This window comes from Scardinius erythrophthalmus, assembly GCF_964197995.2.
Source record: "Scardinius erythrophthalmus genome assembly, chromosome: 6".
In the NCBI taxonomy this organism is placed as follows: Eukaryota; Metazoa; Chordata; class Actinopteri; order Cypriniformes; family Leuciscidae; genus Scardinius; species Scardinius erythrophthalmus.
Window position 1 is genome coordinate 3,222,432 of NC_138226.1, and position 22,946 is coordinate 3,245,377.

At 39.4% G+C, this 22,946-nt stretch overlaps 1 protein-coding gene across 1 annotated transcript in view; it reads right to left on the minus strand.

The window, feature by feature from the left end:
* The window catches only part of LOC308691975 (thioredoxin domain-containing protein 6), a gene marked incomplete at its 5' end in the record, with an annotated part of 48,836 nt that extends 26,582 nt beyond the window's left edge, over positions 1-22,254 (minus strand). The window contains 13 exons of the mRNA XM_081367601.1: positions 8,609-8,754; positions 10,682-10,789; positions 12,270-12,414; positions 14,610-14,818; positions 15,824-15,978; positions 16,109-16,201; positions 17,079-17,161; positions 17,245-17,320; positions 19,704-19,820; positions 21,331-21,402; positions 21,496-21,599; positions 22,017-22,074; positions 22,222-22,254. Coding sequence (XP_081223727.1) covers positions 8,609-8,754; positions 10,682-10,789; positions 12,270-12,414; positions 14,610-14,818; positions 15,824-15,978; positions 16,109-16,201; positions 17,079-17,161; positions 17,245-17,320; positions 19,704-19,820; positions 21,331-21,402; positions 21,496-21,599; positions 22,017-22,074; positions 22,222-22,254 — 1,399 coding nt within the window. The remainder of the gene's footprint in view (positions 1-8,608; positions 8,755-10,681; positions 10,790-12,269; positions 12,415-14,609; positions 14,819-15,823; positions 15,979-16,108; positions 16,202-17,078; positions 17,162-17,244; positions 17,321-19,703; positions 19,821-21,330; positions 21,403-21,495; positions 21,600-22,016; positions 22,075-22,221) is intronic.
* Between the last annotated feature and the right edge of the window lie 692 nt (positions 22,255-22,946).

A 22,946-nucleotide genomic window follows, 5' to 3' on the forward strand; every position in this document is an offset into this window, starting at 1 on the left:
GGGTGTTCTGGTGGTTGCTAGGCGGTTGCTAGGGTATTCTGGGTGGTTGCTAGGGTGTTGCTAGGCAGTTGCTAGGGTGTGGGTGGTTGCTAGGGCGTTGCTAGGGTATTCTGGGTGGTTGCTAGGGTGTTGCTAGGCAGTTGCTAGGGTGTGCTGGGTGGTTGCTAGGGTATTCTGGGTGGTTGCTAGGGCGTTGCTAGGCAGTTGCTAGGGTATTCTGGGTGGTTGCTAGGCGGTTGCTAGGGTATTCTTGGTGGTTGCTAGGGCGTTACTAGGCAGTTGCTAGGCTGTTCTGTGTGGTTGCTATGGTGTTGCTAGGCGGTTGCTAGGGTATTCTAGGTGGTTGCTAGGCAGTTGCTAGGGTGTTCTGGTGGTTGCTAGGCGGTTGCTAGGGTATTCTGGGTGGTTGCTAGGGTGTTGCTAGGCAGTTGCTAGGGTGTTCTGGGTGGTTGCTAGGGCGTTGCTAGGCAGTTGCTATGGTATTCTGGGTGGTTGCTAGGGCGTTGCTAGGCAGTTGCTAGGTTGTGCTGGGTGGTTGCTAGGGTATTCTGGGTGGTTGCTAGGGCGTTGCTAGGCGGTTGCTAGGGTATTCTGGGTGGTTGCTAGGGCGTTACTAGGCAGTTGCTAGGGTGTTCTGGGTGGTTGCTATGGTGTTGCTAGGCGGTTGCTATGGTGTTGCTAGGCGGTTGCTAGGGTATTCTGGGTGGTTGCTAGGGCGTTGCTAGGCAGTTGCTAGGGTGTTCTGGGTGGTTGCTAGGCGGTTGCTAGGGTATTCTGGGTGGTTGCTAGGGCGTTGCTAGGCAGTTGCTAGGGTGTTCTGGGTGGTTGCTAGGCGGTTGCTAGGGTGTTCTGGGTGGTTGCTAGGCAGTTGCTAGGCCGTTGCTAGGTGGTTGCTAGGGTGTTCTGGGTGGTTGCTATGGTGTTGCTAGGCGGTTGCTAGGGTATTCTGGGTGGTTGCTATGGCGTTGCTAGGCAGTTGCTAGGGTGTTCAGTGTGGTTGCTATGGTGTTGCTAGGTGGTTGGTAGGGTATTTTGGGTGGTTGCTAGGCAGTTGCTAGGGTGTTCAGGGCGGTTGCTAAGGTGTTACTAAGTTGTTGGTAGTTGTCACAGATGATTACTATTGGAGTTCTTAGCATTTTCTTGGCATGATTTAGCACTTACCTAATCGCTATTAGCATGTAGCTATTCACAGCTAGCATGTGTAACATGTTGGAATTCCTCTTTGCTAGCATGAGTCAAAAGAGCCAACCCCCATCTCTATACGATGTTCTGATGCAGAGAAATAGGTCTTGCAAAATGGTTGCTAGGGTACTCTTTTTGGTTGCTAGGGAGTGGCTTGGCAGCTGCCAATCATGAAACTCCATAGGCTGCTTGTCAGTGTGAATGATATAAACCAACTCCCATTCCTCTGTGACATTCAGAATGAAAGATATCCTCTATGGATTTTGGTTGCTAAGGTGCTCGACAATGGTTGCTATGGCGGGGCTAGCAAGTGTTGTGGTGTCTCATGAATGGCTGTGTGCTGCCCTGAGTCAAATTTGTCTTAACCCCATCTCTTTATGATGTTCTGATGCAGAGATATAGGTCTTGCAAAATGGTTGCTAGGGTGCTCTGTTTGGTTGCTAGGGAGTGGCTTGGCAGCTGCCAATCATAAAACTCCAAAGGCTGCTTGTCAGTATGAATGATTTAAACCAACTCCCATGCCTCTGTGGCATTCAGAATGGAAGATATCCCTCTATGGTTTTGGTTGCTAAGCTGCTCGACAATGGTTGCTAGGGAGGGGATAGGAAGTGTTGAGGTGATTCATGATTGGCTGTTTGCTGCCCCGAGTCAAATGAGACCACCCCCATGTTTCTATGACAATTCAGTCCAGAGATATCCCTGTGATCTCTTTCAATGGAAGTCTATGGGACTTGTTGCTAAGGTGCTCTAAATGGTTGCTAGGGCGTGGCTTGATAGCTTCACAATGATCCTTAGAGACTGACTGGTCGTCTGAGTAAAATGAGCCCGCCCCCTTGTCTTTCTGACACTGTGATCCAGAGCTACGTTCAATACAAAATCCCAATGCAATGTGTAGGACGGCCCATTTCATGGGCCGTCCTACACCATTGTAAGTCAATGGGAAACTTTGGGACGCTCCTGCCCCCCAGGGGTGCAACTTTTACCCCATTGTGAGGTATGTTCTTACAGAGCCTGTCAGCCTCTTCAAATGTGGCAAATCACACGTTTCTCCGAAATCCTCGCTCCGAGCTACGAGTGCTCAAAGTTCGTCCCAATGTTAAGTCATTGGGACTTTTTGGGACGCTTTTTCACCCCTGGGGCGAACACCGCCCCCCCGATCGCTTATAAAAGTCATAGCACACCTCTCCTCAATGAGCCGGTCGATTTGACACCTCACTCAGGGGTCTGTGACAAACGGTGCGGGGCGAGTTACGCGCCAAACTTTTGTCCGGAATAATAAGAAGTAGAAGAATAATAATAAGTATGCAAGAGAACACTAATGATGCCTTGCTTTCAGCAAGCACCATTAATAACTAGAATGTACATTTCCTGAAGAAAATGTGAAGTGGTGCTTGCAGTGGCAAAATTCGGCACTCGGTTGCTAGGGTGTTGTACATGATCGCATACGAGCCAACAACCATGTCTGTACGCTGTTGTGGAGCTGAAATATGGCTTCTTTATGTTGCAATATGGTTGCTAGGTGGCTGTAAACGGTTGCTAGGGTGTGAATACAAAGTTACCATGGTGAAATTTACAGACTGTTTCCCAACCAAAACTAAAGAGCCAACCCCCATCTCTATATGATGTTCTGATGCAGAGACATGGGTCTTGATAAACGGTTGCTAGGGTCCTCTGTTTGGTTGCCAGGGAGTGACTTGGCAGATACCAATGATGAAACTGCAAAGGCTTCTTGTCACTCTGAATGATATAAACCAACTCCCATGCCTCTATGACATTCAGAATGGAAGATATCCCTCCTTGGATTTTGGTTGCTAGGGTACTCTGTTTGGTTGCTAGAGAGTGGCTTGGCAGCTGCCAATGATGAAATTCCAAAGGCTTCTTGTCAGTATGAATGATATAAACCAACTCCCATGCCTGTGTGACATTCAGTAAGGAAGATATTCCTCTTTGGAATTTGGTTGCTAGGGTACTCTGTTTGGTTGATATGGAGTTGCTTGGCAGCTGCCAATCATGAAACACCAAAGGCTTCTTGTCAATATGAATGATATAAACCAACTCCCGTGCCTCTGTGACAGTCAGAATGGAAGATATCCCTCTCTGGAGTTTGGTTGCTAGGGTCCTCTGTTTGGTTGCTATGGAGTGGCTTGGCAGCTGTTAATGATGAAACTGCATAAGTTTCTTGTCAGTATGAATGAAAATAAACCAACTCCCATCTCTATACGATGTTCTGATGCAGAGATATAGGTCTTGCTAAACGGTTGCTAGGGTACTCTGTTTGGTTGCTAGGGAGTGGCTTGGCAGCTGCCAATGATGAAATTAAAAAGGCTTCTTGTCACTATGAATGATAAAAAACCAACTCCCATGCATCTGTGACATACAGAATGGAAGATATCCCTCTTTGGATTTTTGTTGCTAGGGTACTCTGTTTGGTTGCTAGGGAGTAGCTTGGCAGCTGCCAACCATAAAACTCCAGAGGCTGCTTGTCAGTTTGAATGATATAAACCAACTCCCAGCTCTATACGATGTTCTGATACAGAGAAATTATTTTTGCTAAATGGTTGCTAGGGTACTCTGTTTGGTTGCTAGGGAGTGGCTTGGCAGCTGCCAGTGATGAAACTGCAAAGGCTTCTTGTCACTATGAATGATATAAACCAACTCCCATTTCTTTGTGACATTCAAAATGGAAGATAACCCTCTTTGGATTTTGGTTGCTAGGGTACTCTGTCTGGTTGCTATGGAGTGGCTTGGCAGCTGCCAATAATGAAACTCCAAAGGCTGGTTGTCAGTATGAATGAAACAAACCAACTCCCATGCCTCTGTGACATTCAGAATGGAAGATATCCCTCTTTGCATTTTGGTTGCTAGGGTACTCTGTTTGGTTGCTATGGAGTTGTTTGGCAGCTGCTAATGATGAAACTGTAAAGGCTTATTGTCAGTATGAATGATATAAACCAACTCCCATCTCTATACGATGTTCTGATGCGGAGATATAGGTCTTGCAAAACGGTTGCTAGGGTACTCAAGTTTGGTTGCTATGGAGTGGCTTGGCAGCTGCCAATGATGAAACTGAAAAGGCTTTGTGTCACTATGAATGATATAAACCAACTCCCATTTCTCTGTGACATTCAGAATGGCAGATATCCCTCTTTGCATTTTGGTTGCTAGGGTACTCTGTTTGGTTGCTATGGAGTTGTTTGGCAGCTGCTAATGATGAAACTGTAAAGGCTTATTGTCAGTATGAATGATATAAACCAACTCCCATCTCTATACGATGTTCTGATGCGGAGATATAGGTCTTGCAAAACGGTTGCTAGGGTACTCAAGTTTGGTTGCTATGGAGTGGCTTGGCAGCTGCCAATGACGAAACTGCAAAGCCTTCTTGTCACTATGAATGATATAAACCAACTCCCATGCCTCTGTGACATTCAGAATGGAAGATATCCCTCTTTGAATTTTGGTTGCTAGGGTAATCTGTTTGGTTGCTATGGAGTTGCTTGACAGCTGCCATTGATGAAACTGCAAAGGCTTTTTGTTACTATGAATGATATAAACCAACTTCCATGCCTCTGTGACATTCAGAATAGAAGATATCCATCTAGGATTTTGGTTGCTAAGGTGCTCAACAATGGTTGCTAGGGAGGGGCTAGGAAGTGTTGAGGTGATTCATGATTGGCCATTTGATGCCCTGAGTGAAACGAGACCACCTTGGTGTTTCTATGATCTACTAGAGCGTTTCTAGACGTTGCTAGGGTGTTCAGGATGGTTGCTAAGGTATTTTTGGTAGTTGCTATTTTGTTACTAGGTGGTTGGTAGTTGTCAAAGATGGTTACTATGGAGTTTTTATAGAGTTATTAAAATCTTTAATAACGAGTGCCTTCAGTACGGCACTCGGCCTGCGGCCTCGTGCCTATGGCTGAATAGGCACAAGCATGGAGCAATATCGCAAGGCCACGAGTGTAATATTGCGTTAAAAAATACAAAAAATTGAAAAAAAAATTTTTTTTGGTTTAGGGTGGTTGCTAGGGAGCTCTTAGTGGTTGCTAGGGTGCTAAAACTGGTTGCTAGGGTGTGGCTATGAAGATTTTAGGCCATTACTTATTGGCTGCTTGATAATATAATCCTCTGAGGGAGAGAGAGAGGGAGAGACGCAGGGGTGTCAGGCCCTTTGGAGTGGTGTGTGTGTGAAAACGTCGGTTGGGATTCAAATATTTTTAGAATGCCCAATGTAAAGTCAATGGGGACTTTTTTGGCCACTTTTTCGTCCGCTGTGCGAACATCGTACACCCGATCGCTTAGAAAAGTCATAGCACACCTCTCCTCAATGAGCCGGTTGATTTGACACTTCACTCAGGGGTCTGTGACAAACGGTGCGGGGCGAGTTTCGCGCCAAACTTTGTCCAGAATAATAATAATAAGAACTAGAATGTACATTTCCTGAAGAAAATGTGAAGTGGTGCTTGCAGTGGCAAAACTCACCAATCGGTTGCTGGGTGGCTCTAAATGGTTGCTAGGGTGTGAATACACAGTTACCATGGTGATATTTACAGACTGTTTTACAACTGAAACTAATGAGCCAACCCCCATCTCTATACAATATTCTGATGCAGAGATGTAGGTCTTGTAAAATGGTTGCTAGGGTACTCTGTTTGGTTGCTATGGAGTTGCTTGGCAGCTGCTAATGATGAAACTGCAAAGGCTTCTTGTCAGTATGAATGATATAAACCAACTCCCATCTCTATACGATGTTCTGATGCAGAGATATACGTTTTGATAAATGGTTGCTAGGGTACGCTATTTGGTTGCTAGCGAGTGGCTTGTCAGCTGCCAATCATGAAACTCCAAAGGCTTCTTGTCACTATGAATGATATAAACCAACTCCCATGCCTCTGTGACATTCAGAATGGAAGATATGCCTCTTTGGATTTTGGTTGCTAGGGTACTCTGTTTGGTTGCTAGGGAGTGGCTTGTCAGCTGTCAATGGTGAAATTCCAAAGGCTTCTTGTCAGTATGAATTATATAATCCAACTCCCATGCCTCTGTGACATTCAGAATGGAAGATATCCCACTTTGGATATTGGTTGCTAGGGTACTCTCTTTGGTTGCTAGGGAGTGGCTTGGCAGCTGCCAATCATGAAACTCCAAAGGCTTCTTGTCAATATTGAATTATATAAACCTTCCCCCATCTCTATACGATGCTCTGATACAGAGATATAGGTCTTGCTAAATAGTTGCTAGGGTACTCTGTTTGGTTGCTATGGAGTGGCTTGGCAGCTGCTAATGATGAACTCCAAAGGCTGCTTTTCAGTATGAATGACATAAACAAACTCCCATGCCTCTGTGACATTCAGAATGGAAGATATCCCTCTTTGAATTTTGGTTGCTAGGGTAATCTGTTTGGTTGCTATGGAGTTGCTTGACAGCTGCCATCGATGAAACTGCAAAGGCTTTTTGTTACTATGAATGATATAAACCAACTTCCATGCCTCTGTGACATTCAGAATAGAAGATATCCCTCTAGGATTTTGGTTGCTAAGGTGCTCGACAATGGTTGCTAGGGAGGGGCTAGGAAGTGTTGAGGTGATTCATGATTGGCCATTTGATGCCCTGAGTGAAACGAGACCACCTTGGTGTTTCTATGATCTACTAGAGCGTTTCTAGACGTTGCTAGGGTGTTCAGGATGGTTGCTAAGGTATTTTTGGTAGTTGCTATTTTGTTACTAGGTGGTTGGTAGTTGTCAAAGATGGTTACTATGGAGTTTTTATAGAGTTATTAAAATCTTTAATAACGAGTGCCTTCAGTACGACACTCGGCCTGCGGCCTCGTGCCTATGGCTGAATAGGCACAAGCATGGAGCAATATCGCAAGGCCACGAGTGTAATATTGCGTTAAAAAATACAAAAAAATGTAAAAAAAAATTTTTTTTGGTTTAGGGTGGTTGCTAGGGAGCTCTTAGTGGTTGCTAGGGTGCTGAAACTGGTTTCTAGGGTGTGGCTATGAAGATTTTAGGCCATTACTTATTGGCTGCTTGATAATATAAATCCTCTGAGGGAGAGAGAGAGGGAGAGATGCAGGGGTGTCAGGCCCTTTGGAGTCTGTGTGTGTGAAAATGGCAGTTGGGATTCAAATATTTTTAGAACTCCCAATGTTAAGTCAATGGGGACTTTTTTGGCCGCTTTTTCGTCCGCTGTGCGAACATCGTACACCCGATCGCTTAGAAAAGTCATAGCACACCTCTCCTCAATGAGCCGGTCGATTTGACACTTCACTCAGGGGTCTGTGACAAATGGTGCGGGGCGAGTTTCGCGCCAAACTTTTGTCCGGAATAATAAGAATAATAATAATAATAAGTATGAGCAATAACAATAGTGATGCCTTGCTTTCAGCAAGCACCACTAATAATAAGTATGAGCAATAACAATAGTGATGCTTTTAAAAAAGCACCACTAATAAGTATGAGCAATAACAATAGTGATGCTTTTAAAAAAGCACCACTAATAATAATAAGTATGAGCAATAACAATAGTGATGCCTTGCTTTCAGCAAGCACCACTAATAAGTATGAGCAATAACAATAGTGATGCTTTCAAAAAAGCACCACTAATAAGTATGAGCAATAACAATAGTGATGCCTTGCTTTCAGCAAGCACCACTAATAAGTATGAGCAATAACAATAGTGATGCCTTGCTTTCAGCAAGCACCACTAATAAAGAATCCTGGGGAGTTTCCACAAAAATATTAATCAGTTTAAGCTGTTTTCAACACTGATAATAATCAGAAATGATTTTTGAAGGATCATGTGACACTGAAGACTGGAGTAATGATGCTGAAAACCACAGGAATAATTACACTTTACTATATATTCACATAGAAAACACTTATTTTAGATTGTAATAATATTTCAAAATATTACTGTTTTGTTGTATTTAGATCAAATAAATATAGCTTTGCTGAGCCGAAGACTTCTTTGCAGTAGTGTCTTTAATCATATTTATAGTGTTTGAAAAGCATTGCTGTGTTGATGTTTCTAAATCATTCTGGCTTGTTCAAAAGGTCTAGCGCAGGCATTACATTTGAAGTATTAATTTAATGTGACTTCATTCAGACTGTATTGTAGATTATTTCAGCGTTGACAGTTTTTGTAAAAAAAAACAACAACATTTAATTATACTTTTTCTTAATTTTAAAATCTTCCATTGACATTGATCCAACTTTCAAAATGTAGCAGCAGCAATGACATCATCACTATATTTGCATACAAAATTGTGATTCGCCTTCTTTCTTACACGTTCTTAATGAATCATATTTGTCTTCTTCCTGTCTAACCATTTATAGTTGCCTTATTGTGCTCTTATTCTGATGTGTGTTTCATTTACACAGAAGCAAAGACTTCAATCTGCCGTTCAGAGCTGCTGCAGAAATGATACCTTTGTGTTCGGTGTGGGGTTTAATGACAGCGAGCGTGTCCTCTGGTGGGAAGAAGAAGCCGATCTCCATCTCCGCCTCGTTGGAGCTTCTGCTGCCGTGAAGCTGGTTAATACTGGAGTTCACATCGCTGAACTGAGCTCGCAAACTACAGAGAAACCACAGAGAGGTGTTCACAACCACTACTTAAAATGATTTAAAATAAAACTAAATATACTTTAAAGGTCCCATGACATGAAGTTTTCACTTTCTGAGGTTTTTTAACATTAATATGAGTTCCCCTAGCCTGTATATGGTCCCCAAGTTTCTAGAAATTTTAATCGGTGTAAATCGAGCTTTTGTTATCTTTCTCTGCCTTTGAGAAAATGGAAGCTCAATCGCGCTGATCTTGAATATCCTCCTTGTGACGTCATAAGGAGGAATGTTACCTCCCCTGTCTCTGCTTTGCCCGCCCAGAGAATATTTTCCGCCCATGAAAAAATGCGCTAGGAAGTAGGAACGCGCGCGCGATTTTAGTTTGTCCACGAGAGATATCATGGCTTTTGAGCGAGCGAAGCATAACACTTGCTCTATAATTGGATGTACAAATGAACACCGAAGGGTTAACACAGAGCTGGGCTTGCTGAACGTCTGAAACTAAAGTCTGGATCACTCTCTTTGGCTCAGCTAACGTTACACACCTCGGACAAGTAAGTCAACTAATGATATATAAGTGTGTTGCTTTACTGTTTATGGTTGCCTAGACTGTTACACGTAGAATGTGGCTGTCACATTAGCTATGCAGCTATGCAGTTTATGTGTGTGAATACACACACTGTAACGCGAGTGTTGTACACTTCTTTGTTATTTGGATAACCGTTTTCCTGTTGGTTATACGGCGCGCGCGATATCCGCATTTCAAGATCGCAGAGCTTGATGATGTAATTGTAATAAGATAAATTACAGATGTTACAGATCTCTCATGAAAAGGCAACAGTAGGTTAGCGTTAGCTACATGATAATAACTAAACCATCCGAATAAAGTACCGTATCCAGACATAATATTTTAAACTAACCATTCGGAAACGTCCTGCTGGAGCCGCCGAGTCGTTGCTTCTCCATCCGGATCAGATTCTGGGTCAAACTGAAATGCTTGAACGACTACGTGTCTTCGTGCCATTGCTATATCCAACGTAAACATGCACGCCACGGACCGGTACCGTTGCGCAAGATGGTCAAGGCCACACCCACCCTCCACCTTGCGCCGCCTTTCTCCTCCTCATTAGTATTTAAAGCTACAGACACCGAAACGGCCTGTCTGAAGGAAGCTCATTCTGGGACTGGCTTGTAGTGGCTATAATTCTGCACCGAGGCTGAATTTTTGAAAAGAGATTTCAGATACAGTACTAGGGACCACTAAGGCCTATATTAAAGCCTACAAAAAATAGCATGTCATGGGACCTTTAACATATATAATAAGCTATCATTTTCTATCAAAGAACCAGGTTTCCCACAGTCTCGGAAAACCTGGATATAAGAGGAATTTTTAAAGCGTGATTTCTAGACCTGGGAAAGTCATGGAAATTAGTAAAATCTTAAAAAGTCTTGAACATTTCTATAACAAATATAAGATTTTCTAGTCATTGCAAAGCTCTAAAATATTCTATTGGGCAGAAGTTGCTGTGGAATTGCTATTTGTGAGTTTAAAAAAATCCGAAATCACAAATGTGTAATTCACAAAAAAAAAATTAATAATAAAAATGTAAACTGAAAAAAGCTATTCAAATAGAAACTGCTTCTGTAATTATGTAATTGTATTATTTTAATTATTTATAATTATTTAATTGAATTATATTGAGTAAATGTTGTTATTATAAATTTAATTTAGAATATTTATATATTTAATTCAATTAATTTACATTGCCACTCCTAGTTTCTGTAAATAAAAAAAAGTTTTTCTATATCTCTAGTATCTTTGGGGACCTTCAAATATTGCGTCGGAGTTGCTTCTAAACACATATATGATAAATAACATGATACACAATACAATAACACATTGTCCCGAAGAAAGGACACTATTACAGACATGGGTTTACCTGTTAAGTTCTTCACTTTTAGCCTGGACAGGGTCTTTGGGTCCCAGGATGTTCCTCCAGTGTTCCACGGCTCCTTGCTTCACTAGAGCTAATGCTAACACAGGCCCGCTGTGAACACAGCAGAACAGAGACTCTTCATTACACCAGGACCACTGGAAGTCTTCTTCTGGCTTCTTTATGTCATTATATAGATAGTACTGTATATATGCAAATAACAACTATGTGGCAAAAAGTACAATTAAGCTTAAACTGAAGACATGAACACGTTTATTACTGTCCGACTCCTTATTCTTTAGACAGCAATTCCATTAGCATTCATAATTCAGATTCAGAATGAATAGTATATTCATACCTGCAAAATCCTCACTTTCGGCAAATCTAAGGGCTTTTTATCTGTCAGAGAGTGAATCTGCATTTCCATTCAGCCTGTCTGCCGTATTAGTTCAGACCAATTAAATATGTTGTGGTGTGGACTCTTCTATTCTTTTATATTTAATACTATATATTATAAGTTATCATCCTTGGTTCTTTAGGCTGAAATGTGAGGTTTATCATTTAAAAACAAGTTAAAACTGTTTAAATTATAGTGTTTATGGGCATTTTACAGTTTCGGATGTTAATATAGACATTGGTGTTGCTACCTAAACAACATGTAGGTCTTCTAATATCTACATTTTCTGAAATTATTTCATCTGTTGATTCCTAGAAAATTTGCCAGGGCCCAGTTTGCAGGTATGATAGTTTCGATCTATAATTTATTGTAGGAATGCACGATATATCGGCCACCATATCAGTATCGGCCGATATGTGTTCATTTTTAATGTTATCGTTATCAGCCTGATTTTTTGGCCGATATATATCAAAAAGCCGATAAATAATGTTATTAATTTTATTTCCTTCAGCTGAGACACTTCAGATGTGCACTGTTCACCATGATGCTTTTGAATTGCTTGAAATATGATTGGAATCACTTCAAAAAGGAAAATACAGTAATGTGCAACATGTACAGCGCAAGTCTGTCATATAGGCTACATACAATTATAATGAGAACATCATTATAATTGTGTTTGGACATGGCTTTTAATGATGAGACTTTTATTTTTGTTATCAGGCTCTCAAAATTGTATAAAACGTTGGATTTAGATTTATCGGCCAATATCTCGGTTATCGGCTTTCAAATGTAAAGATTTATCGGTTAGCGGCTAAAATGTTCAAATCGGTGCATCCCTAATTTATTGTTTTGACATCTAAAAAATTAGAACTGCTCAAATATGCTTGTGTGTGCTGTTTTCCAGCATTGACCTAAAAAACAAAAAAAAAAGCTTTTCAAATGTATTTAATTTCCATGTATAATAGAACTTCTGATTTTAAAGTCTAAAAGGTTCTGATTGGTTGTAAAGCCATTGTAAAACTACAAGAATAAGCTACATTGCTTGGGTATAATTCCGATTATTATTAATAATGCATGCAACTATTTGTTGAAAATTGGTGTCTTATATCATATCACTGTTGTGCTGTTTTTCAGTGATAAACCACCTGACTTTGTCCTTTTCCACTGATGTGTGATGTACAGTATGTGAGCGCTCACCTGGTCATGCTCTGGAGTAAACTGGGGAAGTATTCCTGCTCTAGATGAGCGCTGTAGAACTGTCTGACCTGATCCTCCGACAGCATGATCTCTTTCTGCATGGCCACAGTGAAACCAGCTTCATGGATCCTGGCCAGAATCTCCTCTGCAAACACATTTCATTTCACACCATTCACTTCCTGATCGTAAGTGCTCCAATTTAGACACATCTCCTCATTCTTTACTGTTAATCTAAAATGTGTGAAGTAATAAAGTCATCAGAACTAGAAAAATAACAATTGGAACAGTGCTGGTATTGTTAAAGGTGCGATATGTGATCTGAGAAATGCTAACTTTAGCCTTTAACTTTGTTAAAAGTAAAATAAAGAACGAAAACAACTGTTTGCCTGCCATGCACAGCGTACGTGAACGCGCTGATGATGAATGATGTCTGCGTGAAGTGGTATGGAAACATGCTTTCACATGCTTTCATTTGATCCGGACCTAATGCGATGATTGAATGAACATTATATGGTCCTACACCTTCCACAGACGATATAAAAATACATTTAGACATAGTGATTGTTATCAGAATATGAGGAGACTTTCAACTGGCATAACAAAATAAAAATAAATCTGTACAGATTATTGCACTTTTAACCAAAATTATTAGAAATCGTTTTCTTTAGTTAAAATAAAGTTTTAATATTAGGTGAAAAAATTTTACTTACAAAAAAAATACAATTAGAGGTGTTACCTTGGAAACTAGCTGTATTAACATAAGTACTAAAATTACTAAAACTGAAATAGAAATTAATGAAAGTTCAATAACAAATTACAAAATTACTAAAGCTTAAAGTAAAATATCAAAAATAAACTTGTATTATATTAAGAAAATATATACTAAAATAAGAAAACTGAAAATATACAAATAAATGCTAATTTAAAGGGCTATATGTAAGAATTGTCATGTATTAATCGTTTCTTGTAGCCAATTTGTGAACTAGTAAAGAAACCTTCTTGACTTCCTGGGTTGCCTATGAAACCCTCTAGACTGATTTTATATGAAGGAATGGGGACGTTTTTGCTGGGAAATTCAAAAGGTCATGCAAAAAGGATTGATTCATACAGATCGATATAGTCTCAGACATACTTAATAATCATAACAGTGTAATTTTAATGAGCTCATCTGTCGACATGATGCCTGTGAATCGCAGAGCGGCTGCAAACATCCACATCTCTATGATCAGATGCGTTTTTGTTGTGTTTATTTTGTTATTGAGAGGAAAGCGCAGCACATATTTACATATTCATCTAAACATCGCTCTCAGCAGCGTGGACGGTGTCAGGATTAAATTAAAATTCAAGTTCAAATTCAAACTTCTCTTTACTTCTAAGCAAAGAAAGAAAAAGAACTTCGCCGTGAGTTTATCGGTGCATTGAATCACCTTCAGTCTCTTTTACGTTACGAGCAATAAGCTGCAGTTCACTCAATGGCCACCGGTGTCGCTAATAACAAGGGTTTCTGAATTCTACATACAGGCCCTTGAAAATATTAAAGGGATAGTTCACTTTGAAATAAAATTTTGGTATGTTTTTGCTTACCTCAAGGGCATCCAAGATGTAGGTGTCTTTGTTTCCGCAGTAGTTTCAATTTTGATATTTTTAGGTCAAACCGTTCTTGTCTGTCAGTCATATAATGCAGGTCGATAGTCACTGTCTCAAAACACAACAGTCTGCGCATACGTCACACAATAGGAAGCGCCCGCGCCTTCAGATCACTTGGACGTGGCTTTGTTATTAGAGGTAAAAACGATATAAATACTGTTCGTTTTCTCACATAAACCGCTCGTTTCGTGTCTTAGGCCATCAATGTGTACTTATGATGGGGAATTGTTTAATTTGGACGATGGGTAATTGTTTTAATTTGGACTCTGTGCTTGTGTTTTGAGACAGTGACTATCGACCTGCATTATATGACTGACAGACAAGAACGGTTTGACCTAAAAATATCAAAATTGAAACTACTGCGGAAACAAAGACACCTACATCTTGGTTGCCCTTGAGGTAAACTAAAACATACCAAAATTTTATTTCAAAGTGAACTATCCCTTTAATAATACTATACTAAAATAACCCTGAGATGGTATGGGAATGATGTAGTGACCGATAAATGCCAGTCATATGTAGGCCGACTCACCTAAAATAAGTGTTATATTGTGTGAAACAAATGAATTCAAGTGTCTTTAAACTTTAAACAGGCAGTGTGTGTCAGTGCTTCAGTGTAGGTAGGAGTATCAGTCTGACTCTGCACCCATGGGGCCGCAGTTCTGTGCGTGTGAACGTAATGTTGGCACATGCCTCTGTTTTCCCTGGCAGCGTCTGGGCGGATGAGCGCCAGCGTCCTCTCCACATGCTCCTTTTCCGGCCCGGCCCGCTCCGAGCTCGAGCCCGCCATCGCCATCCTGAAGTTCGGGAAGAAGAACGCCAGCTCCCTGCTGGCCTGCTCGCTGTCAGAGCTGCCGTGTAGAGCGTTCGAAAGGGTCTCGGTCCCGTACTGAGCCCGCAAGCTGAAGAACGGAGAACGGCCAGAGAGAAGGAGGTGAGGATGGATGGAGAAACAGAGAGATGGAGAAAGAGAAGAGCAGATGGTCTCACTGCTGGGGGGGAGGCAAGAGTCCACACAGGATGTGTTGTGCTAAAACTGTTAGTGCTCGAATCTGTGAGCACAATATGGAGCGTCATGTTCCTCGTATCACTTTTAAATTATGTTTACTTACAAAATTAAATTATGCACACATCAGGGAATCACTGAGATCTATGTAAGGCCTACACAGAGAGACAATATCATTTGTAAATGTATAAATAACGCAACAAAATCAGTTTTATAATAATTTACTGGGGAAAAATATATACTGTAAAAACCAACTAACTATTTTTAAAGGAAAACACATAATGATACATTACATTTCTTCTATACTTTAATCATACTAGAATTTAATCGAATAGAATTGTCATTTTTATATTTCAATTTTAGCTTTAATAATTTTGTTATGTGCTTTTGTCAGTTTAACTTATTTATATTTCATTTCATTACTTCAACTTTAACTTATTTTATTTCAGTTAGTTGACAAGGTAACGTTTCTGAAGTTTTTAAGTTTAATCTTTTCATCTAATATTTATATTTTACTTCAGTTTTATTTCAGTTAATGGAAAACAATCTATAATAGTTTTAGTTAACAATAAGAAAAAGGTTTTTGGACCATCTAAATGTAGTTATTTTTAGCATTCTGGCATTATTCTTAATAATTGAATGTCTCCCAAATTGTCATAAAAAAATTCATTCTCATCATCATAATGAAAATCATCCTGTGTGGACCATTCATTCATTCAAAAAAAATGTTTTTAAATCAGCATAAATTAAATTCAGCTCAAAAGACCTTGTACCTTTTCGATTAAAAACTTATTTTTGAGTGAGATTTTTCGTTGCATTATCCTAATGAAATTGTCAGAGGGACTGCTTATGTTCATGTGTCAGTCTATACTGTATATGTGTGTTCCTGGGAATAAGGTACCTCTCCGGCTGCGTGGTCCTGGCCTCTTCGACATCCGGTGGACCGATGAATTCCCGCCAGGCTGGGATGACGTCCTCACGGCCCTCCATCTTAGAAATGACCAGGACATGCGACGGCCCGCTCGACATAAATTGGATGAGTTCCTGAAAGTAAGGCTGGAAGAACACGCAAGCACACACACACCCCCTTTACATGACACACTGGACATGCTGCCATTACACACCATCAGCCAAAATATTAAAACACATGCTATTTTTAGACTTCAACTGAAGTTCCTTCATTTACCTCTGCTGCTTTGTGTCGATAGAAGCCTTCAGCTTCTGCTTCACTCAGCGTTCTCTCCTCGTGGGCTAAAATCACAAACCCTGCATCCTGAATCTAGAAACAAAAGCATATAATACTGCATTCAGGAATACATTTTTAGCTGTTTATCTGTGTAGAAAGGGTATAATATCATATTAATATAAGGAACTTATAGGGACAGGTCACCCTAAAATGAAAATTAAGTCATCATTTACTCACCCTGGTGTTGTTCTAATGCAATATGCCGTTCTTTCTTTTTTGGACCACAAAAGGAGAATGTTTTAAAAATGTCCCGCTCATGCTTGTCATCTTGCTAATAGCAGTGAATAGCGACCAGCATTAAGCTTTAAAAAAAAATATATATATATATTTTTTTTTATGCAACACGTGCCTTATATTCCAGTTGTTCTGAGGGTTTACGATAGGGTTTGGTGAAAAACAGAACAAAATTGAATGCATTATTTTTAAAGACAATCCTGTGCACGTCTGCGTGACTCACCAACAGCCAAAGACAGGATTTTTTGTAAAATAAAACATTAAATTAAGTTTGATTTCCCCAAACCCAATCATAAACCCTCAGAACACTTGGAATATACGACACATGTTGCATGATCATTCTGTAATACTTTTGCATATTTTTTTAAAGCTTGATGCTGGTCGCTATTCACTGCCATTATATGGACGAGCGCGAGCGGGACACTTTTTTAATAAAAAAAATTCTCCTTTTGTAGTCCATAAAAGAAAGAAGAGCATACTGCATTATTACAACACCAGGGTGAGTAAATGATGACTTCATTTGCATATCCCTTTAAAGCGAAATAAATTAAATTCTGTTTTCTCAACTTCATATTGCTCCAAAAAAACAGCATACAGTTTTGAAACAACATGATGGCTAGTAAATAATGACAGAACTTCATTTTTGGGGGAACTGTCTCTTAAACTGAGCTCTTACCTTCATAATAATCTCCTCTGCTTTGCCGTGTGCCACCACATCAGGCTTTATTATTGCCACTGTGTAAGACTTATTATCAGCAACTACAAAAGACACAAAACCAGTGCGGGTAAACTCAGCAAACAGGACAAACTACAATTAAGCAGGATGAAGGAAAGATCATTACCAATCAGATCTTCATCGTGTGGGTGATCCTCAATGTCATCATTCACCTCTTCTTCAGTTAAACCTTCATCTTTCACCTGGAGTGACACATGACACCCAAATGTCATCTTTCATGACATTAATCTAATCTTTGTGTGCTGAATTACTAATAGGAATAAAACATGATTACATTTATTGAAGATGATATGCTTTTCTGTGCAGAATTTAACATAAAAATCCTAGGGTGTATAAATCATTTTTACATTTAACTTTTGTAAGAATTGAGAAATTACAAAATAAGCATATTACAAAATAACATGAAATTACAAAATGCCGGACAGTCTGGTTGAAGAGCGACCAGACCCTGAGAGGACAAAGGACCTCTCTGGAAATTAACATCTGAACTAGCCCTCGTGCACTATCGAGACGCAAGTCTCACCTCCGAAACATCCTAATCTACATCTCTCACATGATCAGGGCTGCGTTCTCCGATAACGTTGTCTCTTAGCGCGCTACGAAGACTCAAAAGGTACACCTTAACAGGTATACCTTTCCTACGTGTGTTCTCCGAACTATACCTTAGGATGTTGCTTAAGGTAAACCTTCTTAAGTTCGACCTTAGCAGGTGCTGTCCATGGTGGAGGCGCTGAATAGGTTGATATCGATGCCTCGATGATCGATTGTGCGCTCTTTCCTTCACAGCGGTATAGGTAAAGTATTGAGAAAACAATGTTCTTTATAAAGAAGCGTTTTAGAAATAGTACAAACTGCATTTATCGGGGCTCATTGAAATATGTATATGCAGAAATAAATATGAGTTTGTGTTTATAATTTAGCAAGTGTGCAATCCCAAACCCTTACGGCCATAAGTGTGTTAATGTTCTCCACAACGTATGCTGATTATCCACCAGCCATGTAGTTGACATACACTAACTGGCTCCGCGGACGGCGCCGTCTTTGATTTAAAACAAGTACTCGCTGTCTCGCTGCCATAGCTATAAAGTTTGTGTAAACTCATCTTTCTTTATATAGACTCCTAAGCCTTTTCTGTCAAATGGTTCGCCAGCTGATGTGCCTTAGGATAGTAATTAAAAAAGCTAACAACCATTATAGTGTATGGAAACTTTATTAATGAAAACACTTCCATACACTGGGTGTAGGCTATAACAACTTAAGTATTTTATGTGTAAAATTTTAAAGTAAAGTAAAATTGTAATTTTAATACTAAATCAGATTTTATATTAAATGTTCATATAAAATTGTCTATGTGTAATTAAGCTGCGATGTAAAAAAGCTTTTTGCGTAGTGGTGGCCACTAGCGGTATGAAACGTCAGCAGCGATAAGGTATAGCTAAGAGCGCTCCAGACCAACCTTACGAACGTATGACTTACAGAAGGTGTACTTAACTAAGAAGGTTTCGGAAAACAAGTATTAACGATAAGGTACTTCTTAAGGTACAACTTAAGAACGACGTAGCGTTAAGGTAGCTTCGGAGAACGCAGCCCAGATCACTTGAATTCGCCCAAGAAAATGTATAGTTTAATGTGAATGATTATCACAGAGTATTTTTCATGTTTGGTATCATTTGAAATGTCTCAGTGCGACTGGTACAAATGTCTCATTTCCAAATAAGTAAAACAAAAGGTAATAAGGTTTTTAAGAGTTTAGAGATAGCTGGCACACAAAGGAAGGTGGTCTCCTACCCCCCCCCCCAAAAGGTGTAACTTCTGAATGCAAATTTCCATTGTTAAAAGATGTTTCCAAGTGAAAGAGGTCCTGACTATATAATGAAATGCAGCAGGGGATTCGGGGCCTTTCTGTACCTCAGATTCGCCCGTGAGGCTGAGAGCGGCCAAAACTCTCAGCATCATGTATTTTAATGTTGGGTTCGCATCTCTTCTCATTTTCCAGAGTATTTGATGTTTTGTATCGATTAGCTTCAAATTGATTATGAAATTGGCATGATACATTTACCTGACATAATAAATTGTTACATTTGATTATTCTAACTGACGTTGACATTATTTTCATTAAAGAGTTAAAAAGAATAGTCAAACATTCGCTCACAATTAATGATCCATAGATATCATTAAAAACCTTTTCATTTATGGAGTCAGATGAAATAACGAGAGAATACACATTCAAATGTATTGCATTTAATCAAAAAATACTTTGCCTCGAGAAAAGACAGCAACACGTTAAGACTTTCCGCGCTGGTCGGATGCCGGCCTTGGGCCGATCGAGCGCGAGCTTACTTTTTAATGTATTTTTTTTTAAAATTTCATTAAAATGTTTTTTAGACCTAATTATATAATATGCATGATATGAATGCATTATTCAGCAAGCAGTAGTTTATTGGATGCATTTAACACCTCGTACAGGACTACATTTCCATCATTCTATGATCCCATTTCTTGTTTCCATCGGGATTCAGGAATGCAATCCCACAGTAAAGAGGTCAGGTGTGTGAAGTAACTCACCGCCCTGCGAGCGGCCCCGTGTTCTAGAACGCTCTTCTCTTTGTTCAGCTCTTCCTGTATCATCTTCTGCAGGAGAGGAGAGTTCGGTCCCCGCAGAGCTGACACGAGCTGCCCACCCTGAACACACACACACACACACACACACACACACACACACACACACACACACACACACACACACACACACACCAAATATGTAACACTGGATCACAAAACCAGTCACGAGTCGCACGGGTATATCTGTGGCAAATGCCAACAATACATTATATGGGTCAAAATTATCCATTTTTCTTTTATGCCAAAAATCATTAGGATATGAAGTAAAGATCATGTTCCATGAAGATATTTAGTCAATTTCCTACCGTAAATATATAAAACATGTATTTTTGTGAGTGAATGCAGCACAATCGCCAACATAAATGCACAACTTTAAAGGAGATTTTCTCAATGTTTTGATTTTTTTGCACCCTCAGATTCCAGATTTTCAATAGTTGTATCTCGACCAAATATTGTCTTAACAAACCATACATCAATGGAAAGCTTATTTATTCAGCTTTCAGGTGATGTATAAATCTAAATTTAAAAAAATTGACCCATGTGACTGGTTTTGTGGTCCAGTCACATATGTGAAATTTAAGTCTGTTTTAGAACCATTTTTCGCATTGTATGCATTATTTTCATGACAATTGGATAACGACAAGGGATAGTTCACCCAAAAATTACAACAATTCTGTTATTGATAACTCATCCTCATTTCGTACCAGACATGTAAGACTTTCATTCATCTTCGGAACACAAATGAAGAGCTTTCTGTACCCAGCTACACAACTGACACTTTGACGCTTCAAAAAGTTCATAAAGAGATCGTAAAACTAATCTATATAAACCAATGAGGTTCATTCTCGTGTTACACAACACGTTTGAGCTTCTGCAAAAGGTTTGTTCTCGCGCATCAAGCAGGTTCGGTTGTTCGTTGTGAATAAAAGCCTAAATTCTATCTGTTAAACATATAAAGCGATCGAGTCTCTTCAGAAAATGTGGACTGAAACTCTCAATTCATATGGATTAGCTTTACAATCTCTTTATGAATTTTTTGAAGCATCAAGTGGAGAGAAAGATCTTAGATTTCATCAAAAAGATCTTCGTTTGTGTTTCGAAGATGAACAAAAGTCGTATGGGTTTGGAATGACATGAGGGCGAGTAATTAATGAGAGAATTTTCATTTTTAGGTGAACTATCCCTTTAACCACAATTTTCTCAAAAATGCTAATTATTGTAATACTTCCAGATGTTGTATTTTTGAATAATTCCTAATATTTTCAGTGTTGACTCATTAGATTTTTATTACTGCACTACAGAATTTTTATTATATCAGCATAAATTAAAGGCAGTGCAAGTAAAACCTCCATGAAAAAAAAAAAAATGAAAAAAACTTGAATGGTCCTAAAAGCAGGATCGCACAGTATTTTTTCTTCTTCCATTCATTTTGGGGTGACATTTTGCTTGCATGTGTCCTTAACAGGTTTTGTAGCATCAATCTATGTAATTATTTGCTCATTTTAGTTAGAATTTGTAGTTAAAAAGAATTTGTAAACACCCAGAGAGAGATGTACAGTTTCAGACCCACCGCATAAAACAGAAAGGTGGGCTCACACTTTCCTCTGTACTTCTCCAGAGCTTCAATGCCATCAGCCTCGGCCTGCAGGGATGATAAGACGGTGTGACAGAAATGTCGACATTTAATAATGATTGTTTGTGAGCAATCTCTAATCTCCAGAGCGGCTTATCTTACCGTGGCAAAATGCAGCAGGTCGTCTCCCAGCTCATTCTTGATCTTTCTAAAGAGACTGACGACGGCACGGCAGGGTCCACACCACTGCTGGTACACATCAACCACTGACACACACACACAAAACACCAGATCACAACAATTACTGCAAGACTGAAAACTCAAGGCACTTATTTGTCAAATAAGAAAGACAGATCAGACCAAATGACAGAAAACAGTGATACAGCGGCCCCAAAGTATGTGTGAAGAAAGATACACATAAAATGTATATAGTAACGTTATATGTATTGTTCTCATTTCTAACCTGACTAACTTTTTTGTCAAAAGTATTGATTGTGTGATTGTGCATATTACTTTAAAACAAATTATACAAATGCTTTTGTTTGGTAATTAAATCATAGTAGCCTAATATCTGTAAGTGATAGATAGATAGATAGATAGATAGATAGATAGATAGATAGATAGATAGATAGATAGATAGATAGATAGATAGATAGATAGATAGATAGATAGATAGATCTCACCTATTAACCCTTTCGTTGCCAGAACTTCACTCCATTGATCGTCATTATTGATATTTATCTGAATTTAAAAGTTTTCAAGAGTTGTCAGGCATTTTTCAGTTGAGATGCAAAGTAAATAAACTAGAAAGCTAAGTTACTGTCAGACAACACAACCACTTTCCCCTCATTTACAGTTTAATGCTAATAAAGATTTCGTCCTACAAACCTGTAAACTAATCTCCTTCTTTTTACCAGCCATAGAAATGTCTTTTTAAGCGTAAAAAAAATAACTACACGCTTCTCCAATTATTCCAAGTGATAGTGATAGTAATAATGTGATCACTAATTCGTTATTTTTATTTCCAAAAAGTTTCAGCGACGGACAGTGTCAGCGCATGCGCAGCTCGGATTGTTTCGCGTCCTTGTCGCTCAGCAACCATTTATTATCCGTTCCTCCTCCGCCATCTGCTGGACGCTGTTTGGATTGCAGGATTTATTTGTTATTCTCACAGTCAACGACACCGACACGTTCATGTATGTGTGACTCACAAATAAGAACTTTGATGGTACTGAAAGTTTATGTTTATTTATATTATGTATTCCATGTTACTTCAAAGACCATGTCCAAAATAAAGGCCTGCTTTCCTCCAGAGAACAGATGGTATGTCAATAAAAGCAAATGATGATGATTCCTGACATATAAACCCCCATGTGTCTTGTATCATATCCATCATGTTTGCCAGGATGGAATAGTTCATTAGATGATTATAAAGAAAAATAGAGACATACTGTATTAAACAAAATATCAGGTCCAGGTCACAACAATTTTAGATTTATGCTTCTGTTGTCTGGTCACTATCTTCCAGCTTAAATATTTACATAACTCCTAAATTTAGGTTTGAATATTTACGTCTTTTTGATATAAAGAATCTGGTTTTCTCTTCAGTGTCT